We start from the raw sequence: 16,166 nt of genomic DNA, 5'->3' as shown, positions 1-16,166 counted from the left end.
GTAAAATCAGTCTGTATATGCAGTAAAGCATGCTTTTTACACTCACTGTGGATCCTAAGGGGTTAATCCTACACTCTAGGAGTCACTCTACACATGCTCAGTTTAGCGTGTATTGCTAGAGAGTTTTTTTTTCTTAGGGATGGTGCATGTGATCAGCACAGGGCCAATCAGCGCTGTCCAGACAGAGGGTCAGGGGTAATGCAGCCTCATAGGACATTCAGAGCAGAATGAAAACTCCTCCTACAAGCTTTAACCAGTGCTCAGTTGGACACAAGACTGCTATATACTGCTGATGAGAAAAGGTATTTAGCAGTGTATATTTACTAAAATAATTGCATTTCCATGTAGTGTGTAACGTGGGAGACCAGATATAGTGAATGCAGGGTCATGGGTTTCGCAACACTTTAAGACTACCTAGTCTATCTCTTTGTAGATGCAGATTTAAGAAAGCTGGCAAATAAGGGCTTAAAACGCCAAATAAAAAAATTACACTTACTGTGAATTCTTGGGCAGCCATGACATCACCTATGGAACCATTTATTTATTATACAAGTCATCTAAACTGAAGAACAGGAAAATAATGCGTAAATATGACAATTCCATACAATAGTGATGTAACAAAGATATTTCACTTCTGAAAGCTTGGGGAAAAAATATAACTTAAATTTAAAATACAAGACAAAATTTCTGACTAATCTGATATTTAAAACATTTTCAACATGAATCAACAATGCAGATGTTTCCATATTGTAAACCTGTAGTGTGCTTACAATACAAAAGATTATATAAAGTGTTACCTTATAGATTATCTACTTGCCCTCCGAAAGATTTACCCTCCTTTATGACCAGGCCATTTTTTGTGATACTGCACTGCGCTACTTAAACTGACAATTACGCGATCATGCAACATTGTACATGAATGAAATTTATGGCATTTTTTTCCCACAAATAGAACTTTCTTTTGCGCGTTTTGGATCACCTCTGCAGTTTTCATTTTTTGCGCTCTAAAAAAAAGACAGAAAATTAAAAAAAAAAAAAACGCACTATTTTTTACATTTGCCTTTAAAACATTAAATAAAAAAATAAAATGTCTTCATAAATTTAGGCCAAACTGTATTTTGCTATATGTCTTTGGAAAAAAAAAATCCCAGTAAGTGTATATCAATTGGTAAATGTGAAAAATTTATAGCAACTACAAATGGTGGTATATACACCGGAATTTATCTATTTTTATGCTAGTAATGGCAGCAATCAGCTACTGCGGTGGGCATTTTGACACTAACTGCCACTGACATCTCCAGTGACACTAGTACAGTGATCAGTGCTAATAAAAAGCACTGACACCGTAATAATGACACTGGGCAAAAAGGGTTAACATCTGGGGCGATCAAAGGGTTAATTGTGTACTGCTTTGTGCTTACTGTGTGCTGTTTTACTGGGGGAGATGCTGACAGGTGAGAGATCTGTGTTGTTTACACACAGATCTCTCCCCTGTCAACTACTCTGCTGATCACTGAGTTAGGGCCATGAATCCCTTGTCGGGACCCGGTGACTGACATCTTCGGGAGCCAAGGAGAGTGCAGGTATGGTGGCACATGCGCTCTCTATAAATGCAAGATCACGCGCATGTGTGTATGTGTATGTATATATATATATATACACACACACACACACACAATTTTTCACAGCAGTACATCTGCTATGGGGCGGTCAGCAAGTCGACTGAATACAGCATTACAATACAGAATTCCAGGAACATTTAATGACAGTACTGATCATTTAGGACAAAGGAAGCTCGGTTTTAATAAATATTATGCTCTAATCAATTTTTTTTTTTTTACAATAGATTTTTTATATTTCAATCTTTTTATTCACATATTCAAAAAATGGCAACAAATAATTCTCTCAGTGGGAGGAAAAGTAACATCATACAAGCGACTTGGATAGACAAAAGTTGTAATAAGTTTAGATATACAAAATTAGGCTTGATGCAAGCTCAATTACCTTCAAAACCATTTGCTTATGGTGAACAAGTACACAATCATAGAAGTTGTAAGCTATTCACTGACAACATGTATGTAGCAGTCAAATATAATTCTCTCTATACTACAGGAGGTACTGGAGTTCTGTGACATGCAGCTCTTGATGTGTTGTTGCTGCATCAAAGAACAAGTAAAGAAGGAGTGAGAAAGAAAGGAAATGAGTTAAGGAAAAAACAGATAGTAGAAAAGATAAATGCACCTGTACTAGTAATGAGGGTTTATTACATTTATCATAAGCCAATTAAATTTTTGTTGAACACAGTTGAATATCACCATCGGCTGGTTCCAGCATCTTGCAATTGCAATTCTTGCAGCCACTAACACAAGGGCGTATCAACCGCGAGGCAAACAAGGCGTTTGCCTAGGGTGGCTATTTTTAGGGGGGTGGCACTGCCCCCCCCAAAGAAGGGACCCTTTGAGCAGCGGCGGACAGCAGGAAGATCGATGTGGGGGAAGGCAGTTGCAGAGCGACGATCGTGCACCTCTCCATCCAGCTGCTGACAAGCCAGGACCAGGGGAATGCGTGGAGCAGGGAGAGAAGCGATGAAAGAGCCCGGAAGAGGTGAGCTGTGTTGTCTTCTGTGGGCTCTCCCTCCTGTCATCCATCCAGCAGATTACACTGACACTGATCACTGACAGATCGTAATGGACTGCACACACACACACACACACCCCCCCCCTTCCTGCTGCAGAGATCAGCAGCCCTTGGAGAGGGGGGGGTGGGTGTGGTCCCATACTATCTGAGGAGGGAGAGTGAAAGAAAGGGAAGAGAGAGAGGGAGGGAAGAGAGAGAGGGGGGGAGAGAGAGGGAGGGAAGAGAGAGAGGGGGGGAAGAGAGAGGGGGGGAAGAGAGGGGGGAAGAGAGGGGGGGGAGAAAAGAGAGAGAGGGGGGAAGAGAGATGGGGGAAAGAGAGAGGGGGGAGAGAGAGGGGGAGAGAGGGGAGAGAGAGAAGAGAGAGGGAGAAAGAGAGAGGGAGAAAGAGAGAGGGAGAGAGAGGGAGAAAGAAAGAGGGGGGAAGAGAGAGGGGAGAAGAGAGAGGGGGGAAGAGAGAGGGGGAGAGAGAGAGGAAGAAAAAGAGGGTCAAAGAGGAAGAGGGAAGAGAGAGGGGGGGAAGAGAGAGAGATAAAGAAAAAGAGGAAGAGAGAAAGAAAGAGGGAGAGAAAGAGAGAAGGGGGGAGGAGAGAGGGGGGGGGCAAGAGAGGGTGGAGAATGAGAGAGGGGGGAGGAAGAGAGAGGGGGGGTAAAGAGAGAGGGGCAAGAGAGAGAGGGGGAGGGAGGGGGAGAGAGAGGGAGAGGGAGAGAGAGATGGGGGAGAGGGAGGGGAAGAGAGAGATGGGGAGAGAGAGAGAAATGGAAGATACCGGTGGGGGGGGGGGGGGGAGAACAGAAAGAAAGGGAGAGAGAGTCATATATACATCCACACACTTATGGAACTCTCTCGCTCTCTCACTGGGGAGGGGGTAGCGCAGAATTTTTGTGTTGCCAAGGGCAGCATAAAATCTAAATACACTACTGCACTAACATATAGAACATTGATCGCTTGGATTTTATAGGGATTCCAGGATCCAATTTCTGGAAAAATTGTTTCTTTTCAACATACTTACCTGTAAAACCAATCACGGGACACAGAGCAGGCTAATCATGTGGATTATAGGCTACCTATAGGTGAATGGACACTGGACAACCAATCAGAGAGGAGGTCCTCCCCTATATAACCCCTCCTATACAGGAAGTGCCTTAGTTTTTGTAGCAAGCAATGACATTCCAGAAAGGGGGGTGGGACCTCTGTGTCCCGTGATGCGTGTCAAGAAATGGATTTTACAGATAAGTATGTATAAAAAATCCAATTTTCTTCATCGTACATAACGGGCCGTTCATAAAAAACTGCGGCCAAAGGCAGAATCTTCTGACATCCACCTGGTAGACCATTGTGAATGTGTGAACCGAAGACCATTGCAAACCTGAGCCACTGACGCCTGATGGCAGATTGCACAAGTTGCCTCCACACTCCTGGTGGAGTGTGCCTTCACCCGAAAGGGTGGGACTTTACCTTTCAAACCATAGGCTTGAATGATCAATTGGCGGATCCAATGAGAAAAAGTCACCTTGGATGCCGCCTACCCCTTCCTAGGCCCCTGTGGCAGCACAAATAGAGCATCTGACCTCCTGACCTGTGCTGTTGCCTTCAAGAAGACCCTTACAGCACGAAGCACATCCAAGGTATGCAGAGATCTCCCTATTGCTGACTGAAAAGAATGAAGGCAGAACTATGTCCTGATTGAGATGAAAACCAGATACCACCTTTGGTAAAAAGCATGGATGAGGTCGCATCACCACCCTATCATGATGCAAAAACAGAAATGGTTCTCTGCAAGATAGTGCTGCCAGCTCCGACACCCTTCTTGCAGAAGTGATTGCCACTAGAAACAACACCTTACAAGTCAACAGGACCAGTGGAATGTCTCCAATAGATTCAACTGGTGGCTTTTGCAAAACTTCCAAAACCAAATTCAGGTCCCAAGGATACAAAGGCAACCTGACAGAAGGAGCCATACACTTTACTCCTTGTAAAAAGTGCAGACCAAAGAGTGAGACCCAATGGGCTTCTGGAAAAAAAAATAGCTAATGGTGAAACCCAGCCCTTAATGGTACTAACAGACATATTCTTCTGCAACCCTGTTTGCAGAAACGACAGAATCCTGCCAATCACATACTTTCGTGGTTGCCATTTGTGAACCTCACACCAGGCAATGTAAGCCTTCCAGGTTCTGTAATAAATGTTCCTAGAAACTTCCTTTCTAGCACCCAACATGATGGGGATGACAGAATTCGACACTCGCCTATCCTTCAGGATCTGGGTTTCAATAGCCATGCCTTCAAATTTAGCAACTGTAAAGCTGGGTGCAATATAGGACCTTGAGACAACAGGTCTGGTCGATACAGTAGGGCCCACGGCCTTTCTACTGCCATCTTCACTATGTCTGCATACCAGGCCCTCCTGGGTCAAGTTAGAGCAATCAGTTTCACCGGAATAGACTCCTCCCGAATCCTGCGTAAGAGACGCGACAGCAGCTGGATCGGAGGAAAGGCATAAATCAGTGAGAACTGGTTCCAAGGAATCACTAAGGCGTCTACCGCGCCAGGTCCCTTACCCTGGACACAAAAAGACCAACCTTGTTGTTGAACCTGGATGCCAATAGATCTATATCCGGGAAACCACATCGCTGGAAGACTTTGTTGAAACCATCAGGAAGCAAAGCCCATTCTCCTGGAATCAACTGCCAGCGACCGAGATAATCTACTCGCTGCAACCTCATCTTTTATACTTTACAAAAAAAATAGGGTAATTGTTTTGCTTTTTATGTGCCCTAAAATTGACTTTAAATTAAATTTTGTGGTAATATCATGCAACATAAAAAATTAGAACTGCCAGTATTTTATTCTCTAGGGTGTCTGCTTTCAAAAAATATATCATGTTTGGGGGTTTTGTGTAATCTTCAGTACTAAAATGATTTTTTAAACGAGTCCAAAAAACGCAAAAACAGCTCAGGCAACACAAGGGATAAAGGATAAGCCAGACAATCCCCTTTCCTGACAAGCATCCAATCGGTGCTCATCACACTGCAAGGTCTTTCCCCTCTCTGCTAGTCCCCGGGTGCTGTGCTGGAGACAGGCAGGGAGGGGAGGAGATAAACAGCACAATGGTAAAAATATTAAACGTTTAAATTGCCATAAAGCCCCTTTTGATTTTAAAAGTCCCAGACATTCCTAAAAGCCCCTCTGATTTCAATACGGTTTTGGTTCCAATCGTTTTTATTTTATATCAGGACAAGTAGATTATCATGAGGGAGAAGTAGATTGGGGCACTGATTTAGTCCCTGGACAAGTAGTTCTTTCAAAAATTGCCACACCCCTGAAACTGCAAACCTCATTCCTCAGGGCACAACGTTTCCCTAGATGCAGAAATACCTTTGCCTGAAGCATGTCTAGGACCATCTTCAAATACTCCAGGCTCTGCACTGGTTCCAGAGCCGACTTCTTAAAGTTGAGCATCCAGCCCAACTGTTCCAGAATCTGCATTGTAAGGACCACATTCTGCTACAGATCTGGCACCGACCGATTACGGAGCAAGAGGTCATCTAGATAACCTGCAACCAATACTCCCTGAGTTCTGAGTAGCCCCAACACCGGAGCAAGATCTTTTGTGAAAACACTGGGAGCTGTAGCCAGTGCAAACGGTAGTGCTATGAACTGGACATGCTAAGCCCCTACTGCAAACCGCAGAAATCTTTGGTGAGTAATGAATATCAGTACATGCAGATATGCGTCCTTGATGTCGAAGGTCGCCAAAAAATCTCCCTCCTGTAGGAAGGCCACTACTGAACAGATTCCATACGAAAGGATCGGACATATAAGAACTGATTTAGCCCCTTGAAGTCCAAAATGGGCCTTACATCCCCATTTGGTTTTGGGACTGTAAACTGGTTTGAATAAAACCCCTTAAACCTTTCGCTCACTGGAACCTACGTGATTACTCCTTGAGCCTATAGGTAATTGAGTGCCTGAAATAAAGCTCTTCTTTTCTTTGGATTTGTTGGTACATTTGATCTTAGAAACCAAGGAGGGAAATACCTGAAATTCTAGTCTGTACCCCAGAGAAATCATGGAAATGACCCATTTGTCTTGGATTAGAGCCCTACATGCGGCCACAAAATTCAAAAGCCTTCCCTCCACCTGAACAAGTGGGGCTGCCCCTTCATAAGATGGCAGACTTTGGATCTGTCTTAGACGACTTTTGCACCCAGGGCCACCTTGGGTTTTGATTCTGAGATCTACTCCTGGAGGCTGGGACCTGTGTGTGGTGAAACGACTGCCTGGTAGATGAGGGCCCAGGAACCGAAGCCCCTGACACCTTAAAAGAAGGGAGTTTGGATTTCCTTAGTGGGTAGAAGATTACTTATTTCCCCTGAAATCGTTTGGATATATTTGTCCAAATTTTCCCCAAACAGCTGTTCCCCATGAAAGGGAAAACCTGCCAACAATTTTTTGCATGGCAATTCTGCTGACTAACTCTGCAGCCACAAAATTCTGCGCATGTGCACTGATAAGAGGGCCAGGTGAGAAATTTGCTGAACTGAATCCTTAAGAGCATCAACCACAAAACACAAAGTATGCAGAACATCCTCTGAATCCTCAGCTGAGCATTCCCCCTTGTACTGATGGTCTTCCAATCTGTTGCTTGACATGGTCAGAAAGACTCTGGTATATGCCAATAGCTGCCACAGCTGGCTGTGTGGCATAACCTGCTAGGGAGGAGGAGGCTTTAAGGAGAGACTCCAGCATCTTATCTGCTGGGTCCTTGAAAACCTGTACATTATCCACAGGACATGTTAAAGATTTATTCAAGGATGAAACAACTGCATCAACTACAAGCAACCCCCATTTCTTAACAAACTGTTGTTCCATGGGGTACAAAACAAAAAACCTCTTTGGTGGAACAAAAACCCTGTCTGGGTGGTCCCAGTCAGCATACATAATTTGCTCTAGATGAGGATGCACCGGAACGGTCTGAGTACTCTGTGAAGGCCTCAAAGAGCCTAGGGAAGAATAAGTAACCTTAGAGGTTTCAATCGGAGATAGCCTGAATCCAGACCTAACCCAGATCAGTGAGTTCTTGGACTAAAAATCTCTGAGACTGGGAGGCAGATACATCCTGCTTCTCCTCAGGCTGTGACTCCTCAGACAGAAATTCTACTGCCTGACCAATTCCTGCTCCAGGATTGGTGACTCTTGTGACGGGATCTATCCCGCTTCTTACTCCCGAGAAACTGATGCAACCCGCTAAGGCTGAAGCAAGATCATTCTTGGTTACATATGCAGAAGCCTCAGTAGTAGCCACAATGCCAGATAGACGCAGCGGTTCAGACTGCCCAGTCACTTCTGGCCTGTCAGGAGAGGATATTACAGTGGACCTTTGACTAGACTCCTCAGGATCTGGCAGTGGTACATTAGTGCCGTTTCCTGCTGCACCTCCCCCATTCCATTTTCAGGAAGACATTACTTCAGATAGCGCAAACCTGTGCACCTCCACTAGTAACACAGATCACAATGACACAGCTATGGAAGTAGTGTGCTGAAGTAAAAACACTCAATGCAAATGCTGCCTTATGAGCCACCTAGGGCAGCTCCTGACTGACTGGTCCACGCTTCCCCCTCAGGGGAGTACTCATGTGCCCCTACTGAATAGCCCGCTTTGTGTCCTGACCACAAGAGGTTTCTCAGCAACAGCCCACGTGAGTCCTGTCCTCCAGATACACCAAATATAGCCAACATCTGTTCCAGTTGCACACCCTCTAGTGGCCGAGAACAAAAAGCGCAAGGAACAACAGTGAGCACTCCCACTGGTGGAAACTCACAGTCACAACACCTCTCCTTTTCCCTCCAATTTAGAGCTTTGTTTGTTTCTCTTTACAGAGAGAAAAAAAGGAGATATCTTACCAGTCCCAACGCAGGTCTCTGACTTCTGTCAGGCACCAACCTTCACCCATCATGGCGGGCATTGTCATACAGACCTTCAAATCCCCATGATGAGTGGCTACTGCTTTGGACCCGTATAGCACCCTGCTGGAAGCACCTTGGTCAGATTTTAAAACTGCACAGGGTTCCATCTACGCAATATCCAGCGCTATAAGGCTGCATTACAGGCAAAACACCAAGGATTCTTCTCCTTATCCAGCGAGGCTTGGGTACCATCCATTTTAGCTCATAGCCTTCCGAATGGATCCGATTAAAGTTCCTGATTCTCTAATGCAGGGTTTCTCAACTAGGGTTCCTCCAGAGGTTGCCAGGGGTTCCTTGAGCAATTTTTGCCTCTTAGGTAAGTTCCCACTGACACCACTGAACTTTTAAGCAATCTGTAAGGGGGTAATTCTTCCCAATAACCAAGTTTAAGTGTAAGGAGCATTCTTCTCACTGACCATCACACTAATGTATCATCAATTGAAGATAAAGTAATTTAAAGCAGGGGTTCCCTAAGACCGGAAAGTTATGTCAAGGGTTCCTCTGCGTTGAAAAAGCTGAGAACGGCTGCTCTAATGGAACCGTTCAGTATTTTCAGGTATGCTCCAAGAGCACAGCAACACTTTCAGTGACCATCCACCTTACAGACAGTGGCAAAATAACTGAGGTACTTTCTGTATAGGAGAGATTATATAGGAGAGGACCTCCACTCTGATTGGCCAGCCAGTGTCCATTCACCTATAGGTGGCCTATAACCTAAACAGTCATGAATAGCCTGCTATGTATCCCGTGATGTACGATAAAAGAGCAATTTCTGATGATCTAAGAACATGTACTACTATCACCAACTGAATTAAATTAAAGACTCTGATCAAGAACCTGGTCACTTTGGGATGCTGCCACTGTACCTGGCACATGGTTCCCATGTGGCTACAACATCTACAGCAATCTAGTACCGAATAGGCACCAGATACCATTTTAGTAGTGATTTATATATTCATTATTTTAGTTGTATTGATAGAAATTTTAGAGAAATGATTAGCTATATCTTGCTAGTCCAATAAATCTAACTTGATATCGAGATCTTGTTCCCATTGTTGCATATATGGAAGCTTATGATTTAGATCTAGTAAGAAGATTTTATATAATTAAAATATGACCTTTAGCTGAGTCTCTGGTTTTACAGGAGATCTCGAACACTGTCAGTAATAAAAAGTATGGGCCAAATATTAAAGTTTGGTCTGAATATAAGATGTCATTTGATTGTATCAGAATAATCAGTTGGGAGTAGCTGTACAGTTGCAAGAAAAAGTATGTGAACCCCTTGGGATTACGTGGAGTTTTGCATGAATTGGGCATAAAATGTGCTCTGAACGTCATCTAAGTCACAACAATAGAAGAACACAGTCTGCTGAACATAATACTACACAAACATTAGATGTTGCCATGGTTTAATTGCACATAACATGTAAACATTTACAGTGCAGGGAGGAAAAAGTATGTGAGGCCCTAGCTTAATGACTTCTCCAAGAGCTAATTGGAGCCAGGAGTGAGCCAACCTTGACTCCAATCAGTGTGATGATATTGGATGTGTTGCAGACAGCTGTCCTGCCCTTAAAAAACACACACCTGTTTTGGGTTTACTGGAAGCACTGTCTGATGTGAACCATGCCTCGCAGAAAAGAGCTCTCAGAAGACCTACGATCAAGAATTGTTGACTTGCATGAAGCTGGAAAGGGTTACAAAAGTATCTCCAAAAGCCTTGATGTTCATGTGTCCATGATAAGACAGACTGTCTACAAATGGAGAAAGTTTAGCACTGTTGCTACTCTCCCTAAGCGTGGTCGTCCTGTACAAATGACTGCAAGAACACAGTTTTTATAGTATTCTATGGTATATAAATTGCTTCCACCCAAAAATTCCCTACTTATTGGAGGTCTTTATTTACCACCAGTGGGGCTGACACAGGAGTAAACCTGGAGTAAATTCAGGGTTATTTAGGATGAGAGCTAAACGAGTATGGGGGGGGGGGGATTTTTCCTAGCTTTTTATTTGTCCCAAGTGGCAAGGAAATATGATAATGTAGGCATAAGATAGGAGGTCACATCTTACTAGGAACCCACATTAAGGCTTCATTAGATCCAAGGGAAACCCACTGAGGTGAGGGTACTTTTACAGTAGTATAGGATAATTTAGCCAACTGAGCCGCATGATGGTGTGCTGGAAGGTTAGGGAGTCCTTGACTGATATGACTCCTTCTCAAGCATGTTTTAGGCTCCAAGGTGCTGCATCCACATGTATTCTTCCATATTCCCTCATAAACAATCCCAGAATAGGCTCTAAAGTAATGTGTGCTGCAGCAACCGCAGTTGAAGATTGGAACATGCACAGAATAGTGTATATACCTATTTGCCAGCACATCATGAATCTGCAAAGTCCAAATGAAACATTTTGCAGCTGCTAAGGACCCCTTTGGCATTTATTCCTTAAGAAGGGATCCTATGTGGCTCAGAAATGTTGTACACTTCTGTTGTGATGTGATCTTTGTTCAATAAAACATGATTCAAACTTTGTCTGAAGATCCATGGTGTGCTGGCAAATGTTTACACTGTTCTGTGCATCCACATGTATTGCACGTGGTGGTGTGTTTGTGGCACATCCTCATTCGTTTAATGGGGAGCAGAAGCGATACTTTTTGCCATGAGCGCAGCGCACTGCTACAGTGGCATGTGAACACCTGTCTGTTGACTTTGCAGGTTAATGTGGAACTAAACCCATCAGTTTAAAGCAGAACTAAACCAATCAATTTAACAGTTTCATAAAACAGTTACATTCCTGATATGTACCGTGAATGTAATGACTAAATGAGAAAAACAGATGAAAAATACAGCTTTTGGAGCAATCGTCTGATCATGATTCTGATTGTTACTACACATCTTTCGAGAGCCGATCACAAACGTTCATGAGAAATTATCCAAAGAAACAAGCACAAAAATTTTTCTTTTAAAATAACAGAACAAATAATTTTAGTTTAATCAGTACAGTATTTGTCCGAAAAAAATTGAGTGACCAAGACCATGAATGATCAGAAACAAAAGAATACATTGCAATACACTACATCACTTCTGAAGTTGTAATCTATCTTATGAAAATTTTTGTAACCAATTCATTTTCCATGAGACTAGCATGAAAAGAAAAAAACAGACAACCATTCATCTGATATTCTCGCCTTGGCTAACAAAAGATAGGACTTAGGCAGGCCATAGACGGTTCGTTTGTCAGCCGATTTTTCGTCCGAAAGAATAATTGGACGATTTTCGTACTGTTAGTGGGGTAATGTCATCGGCCGATTTTTGCGGTTCCTCCTCATTTCTTTTATCGGTCATGCTGGAAAATTTGCGAAAAAACAGACAATTTTCAAAATCATTGGTGGCAACAGAACGACCGATGTTTCGTTTTTCGGATGAAAAATCAGCCGATAAACGAACCGTCTATTGCCTGCATAAGTTCTGCTTTAACAGTTTAAAAAAAAAAGTTACATTCCTGGCATGCCGGGATTGCGAACTGTCACATTTGCTTTTGTTCTAAGCCAAACTGTCAAACCATCAAACAGCTGGTGTCATAACTGATCACATGTGCAGCACCATGACAGTTGCAGATCAAACAGAAGCTAAGGTGGCAGCTTCCTTGGATGAAAAGGATAGGAGGATTTGGTTCTGCTTTAAGCCCTGGTTCACAGTGATGCAACTTGTCATACGATTTGTACCTATCAAATCAATAGACAAGTCACACCTTATTTGTGCCTATGGAACCATTCAATGTGGTGCAACTCTGACTTTGCAGAGCCGCATCAATTTGGAGAAAAGTTTTCTGCACTATTATTTGCGATTTCATTTGCAACTTGCATAGACATCTGTACATGAAGTCACACAGATGTCAGGCAAGTCACACATGAAATCACACTGACCTGTGGCTTTGAAATTGAACTACCAGGGCTTAGGGGAGCTAAAAATACAACTCAAACACAAGTCTAAAAGACACCTTACCCTAGGTTCACACCTATGCGTTTCCTGCATTTTTGCAGAAATGCAGTACAGTCCATTTAACATGATTTCCTGTGGGACAGGTTCACATCTCCGCGTTTTCACCAGTTTTTTTGGAAAGGGTCTTTTTTGAACGCACGCTCATGGTTCTATAGACTTCAATGGGAACACTGCAGAAAAGCATGTTTTGCGTTTTTGATGCGTTTTTCGTTTATAATCTGCCTTGCAACAAGAAAAATGTTTAAAAAATGAAGAAAAAAATGCAAAACGCATTAAAAACGCAATGCAGAAATGCATCAAAGGCAACCCGCATAGGTGTGAACCTACACTTAGGGTGGAGGAAACTGTGAACGAAGCACAGCTTATGGATTGTTTTTTGTGGACTTTCTATGACAGTTCACACTTTCTATGACAGTTCACACTAGGGATGCACCGAAATTTCGGTGGCCAAAACACTTCGGCCACTGATACAGGTGCTGAAAAAACCCTGCCCCTTGGTAGTTCTCAGCCTTACCCGAGAAACCATCGAACGATCCTGGTGCTGTGCATAGAGATTAGTGAAGGAAAGATGGCCTCCATTCATCTCTATGCCCTTGGAGGACCGGAGTGATGTCACTTCCGATTCCAGCCATTTTTTTTTTCCAAGCCCTAGATTAATGCTTTTTTTGATCCAATGCTTACATTGCAGAGGAGAGATGTGGGGTCAATAAAGAGGACCTGTCACTAATTATTTCTATCACAAGGGATGCATGCATTCCTTGTGATAAGAATAAAAGTGATTACAATTTTTTTTAAAGGGACAGTGCAAAAAAAAAAAACATTAAATACATTTTTAAAAAAAGTTTAACGTGCCCCCGTCCCCCCGTGCTTGCACGCAGTGGTGAATGCATACATAGGCCATGCCCACATATGTAAACGGTGTTCAAACCACACACGTGAGGTATCGCCACAAACATCAGAGCAAGAGCAATAATTCTCACACTAGACCTCCTTTATAACTTTACACTGCTAACCTGTAGAAATTGTATAAGCATCACCCATGGAGATTTTTAAGTACCACAGTTTCACGCCATTCCACGAGTGTGCGCAATTTTAAAGCGTGACATGTTGGGTATCTATTTACTCGCCATAACATCCTCTTTCATATTTTACAAAAAAATTGGGGCATATATTTTTTTTTGTATTAGTCAGTGTATTTTTTTTCCAAAAAATATAAATTAATTTTTAAAAACTGCACATTTTGGTAACGGATTTCAGCCAAGTGCATTCTGAATTTTCGGTTTCAGTACCATAATTTTCATTTCCGTGCACCACTAGTTCACACCTATGCAGGTTGCGTTTGAGCTGTTTCTGCATTGCGTTTTGACGTGTTTTTGATGTGTATTGCGGGGGAGATGTTTTTCATCTTAATTTTTCTTGTTGCTAGGCAGATTTAAAACACATCAAAAACACAATATATGCTTTTCTGCAGCGTAGCCCCAAAAATGCAAATTTTTGCGTAAAAAAAAAAAAAGTCCCTTTGGACACTTTCCAAAAAATGCACCTGGTGAAAACGCACAGATGTCAACACGTCCCATAGGAATCATGTTAAATGGGCTGTACTGCATTTCTGCAAAATGCTGCAGAAAATGCTTAGATGTGAACCAAGGGTAAGTGTGAAAGCTCAGCAATCACATGACTGCCGAGTTTTCTGAGCAGAGCGGTGACTGTCAGTCACCGCTCTCTGCTCTGCCCCACCAGCACTCACTGGAGCACTGGGTTGTGGAGGGGGAGGGAGAAGCTGGCTCAGGCTCTCAGTAGCTCACTGTGAGGCTGAGCCAGGTGCTGCTCCAGACTCTAGGGTGGATCATGACATTAAAGTTGGGATTTTACCCCAGCCTGGACCGGCTGAGTGACATCAGCAGACTTCAGCGCACTGTCAGCTGAAACCGGGTCACAGAAGCGCAGAACGAACTGCACTCCTGTGATCCACAGGACAAGTACAGCCAAAAGAGCTTTGGCTTTACTTCTCTTTTAAATGAACAATCTGAAGATAGAAGCTGATTGGCTAATAGGCACAGGCGCACCAGATTCTGAGTGCACCAGTCTGAGTAAATCAACCCCTAGGAGTTTATGTCCTACATGAGGACGTGTATCCCTGATTTTTTTTATAAAATCTCTACATAGAGGATTAGTGGAACTGGCACTTCTGTATGAGTTTCTATCAGACTTGAGTGTATATACTATTTTCAGCAGCAGCTAACCAGTGATAGCATAGAGACCAGTAATACATCTATTACACCTGTAATCTATGGTACCTACAGTGTGTATGTGGACTGGCCAGCTTGTAAAGCACTGCCATTGCCCCAGCTCCAATGTCATCTCTCTGGCTCATGTGAAGGGCTGTGCAGGAGGCTGTATAGCACACAGCTGAGTTCTGTGCCCTGCTTCATATCAGGACATCTATCCTCTCAGCCCCTCACTCTCACGTGCTTCCCTTTGCCAGGCTCTAACATTCATCCCAGTGTGTTCTCATATCAGTCAGTGCCCCCTGTATACCCAGAACCACCATGTCACCTGGAACACCTTTCCTCACACCAGGCTGCTATTCGTGCACTTCGCGCTCGTTGGACGTCACATTCCTGCGCCAAGTTATGGAAGTCACTAACCATGGTGGGGATAGAGGAAGCTCGTTTAGCTTTGTTTTTTTATGTCGGGATTTTATTCACATTAAACATGTAAGAAAAACATGTTTGGCGTGTAGGTAGGAAGACTTCGGTTCTTTGGCATGGTAAGGTTACCATGGAAATACAGGCACTCAGAGGACAGCTCTAGGTTTTGGAGAGGTGGGGTCCTGAGCTGCTGTGGGTCGCATGCTTGTTGACGTTTCCCGGCGCTTTCCTCTGTAGAATCTTGTTTGCGGAGGGAGTGACCTGTGTGGGCGCGAGGTGAGCAGAGAAGAGGAGTTCGGGGTGTAATAACATAGCATAACATGTCGGGTCTTTGTATACCAGGTAGCTGCCATTGCTGGTGTTGTAGTCAGTCTGGATGAGTGTCACTATAGGATAAATGTATGGGTTCCGCTGGGGGGATGATATACAACTACCAGTGTTGGTAACCTCCTGAAGTGTCATTTACTGACACAATTCATGGAATTTGCTGATCGAACCACATTTTTACTGACACTTTGGAAAAGCTACTGGTGCAAATCTCAATATTTAACCTACAGACACTTAGCTAGTGCTATTAGCAATGTGTTTAAGGTACAAAAAACATATTTCTCCATATACATCATCAGGGTAACCCAGCACAGGGTTGTCTTTTACAGTGCAAAGGAGAACTCTGCAGACCCTGATGTTATGTAAAGGAGAAATCTATGGACTGTGATGTAAGAAGGAATGCTGCAAACTCTAGTGTAAGGGGATCTATGGTCACCTGAGTTCCCCCCTACATCAGGGTCCGGTGAGTTCCTCTTTGCTCTGTGAGGGGAAACCTGCAGACTCTGATGTAAAGGGAAACTCTAAGGACACTGATTTAAGGTGGAATGGTGGGAACTCTGGGGTTGGGGTTACTCTAGAGACC

General features: G+C 43.4%; 2 protein-coding genes across 5 annotated transcripts in view; one reads left to right on the top strand and one right to left on the bottom strand.

Annotated features, from left to right (window-relative positions):
• ZGRF1 (zinc finger GRF-type containing 1) overlaps positions 1–15,236 on the bottom strand; it is a 145,639-nt gene extending 130,403 nt beyond the window's left edge. Inside the window, exons 1-2 of the mRNA XM_089691846.1 lie at positions 15,162–15,236; positions 497–562 (exon numbers count right to left, since the gene is read on the bottom strand). Of these exons, the coding sequence (XP_089547972.1) occupies positions 497–517 (21 nt within the window). The 5' untranslated portion in view covers positions 518–562; positions 15,162–15,236. The remainder of the gene's footprint in view (positions 1–496; positions 563–15,161) is intronic.
• A 203-nt stretch (positions 15,237–15,439) lies between these two features.
• The window catches only part of LARP7 (La ribonucleoprotein 7, transcriptional regulator), a 59,349-nt gene continuing 58,622 nt past the window's right edge, over positions 15,440–16,166 (top strand). The window contains exon 1 of one of the 4 annotated variants that reach the window (XM_089691845.1): positions 15,440–15,532. Coding sequence is in view for 1 of the 4 variants with exons in the window: in XM_089691842.1 (XP_089547968.1) it covers positions 15,577–15,598 (22 nt within the window). In the remaining 3 variants the exon portion in view is untranslated. Of the gene's footprint in view, positions 15,599–16,166 lie in introns of all 4 variants that reach the window. The other 3 variants (XM_089691843.1, XM_089691842.1, XM_089691844.1) reach the window with 3 other exon arrangements.

The sequence above is a fragment of the Staurois parvus genome, unplaced genomic scaffold (genome assembly GCF_062004578.1).
Source record: "Staurois parvus isolate SC_StPar_1 unplaced genomic scaffold, SC_StPar_1.0 ptg000572l, whole genome shotgun sequence".
In the NCBI taxonomy this organism is placed as follows: Eukaryota; Metazoa; Chordata; class Amphibia; order Anura; family Ranidae; genus Staurois; species Staurois parvus.
Note: the sequence above shows the minus strand (reverse complement) of the source record. Positions and strands in the feature narration are given on the sequence as shown.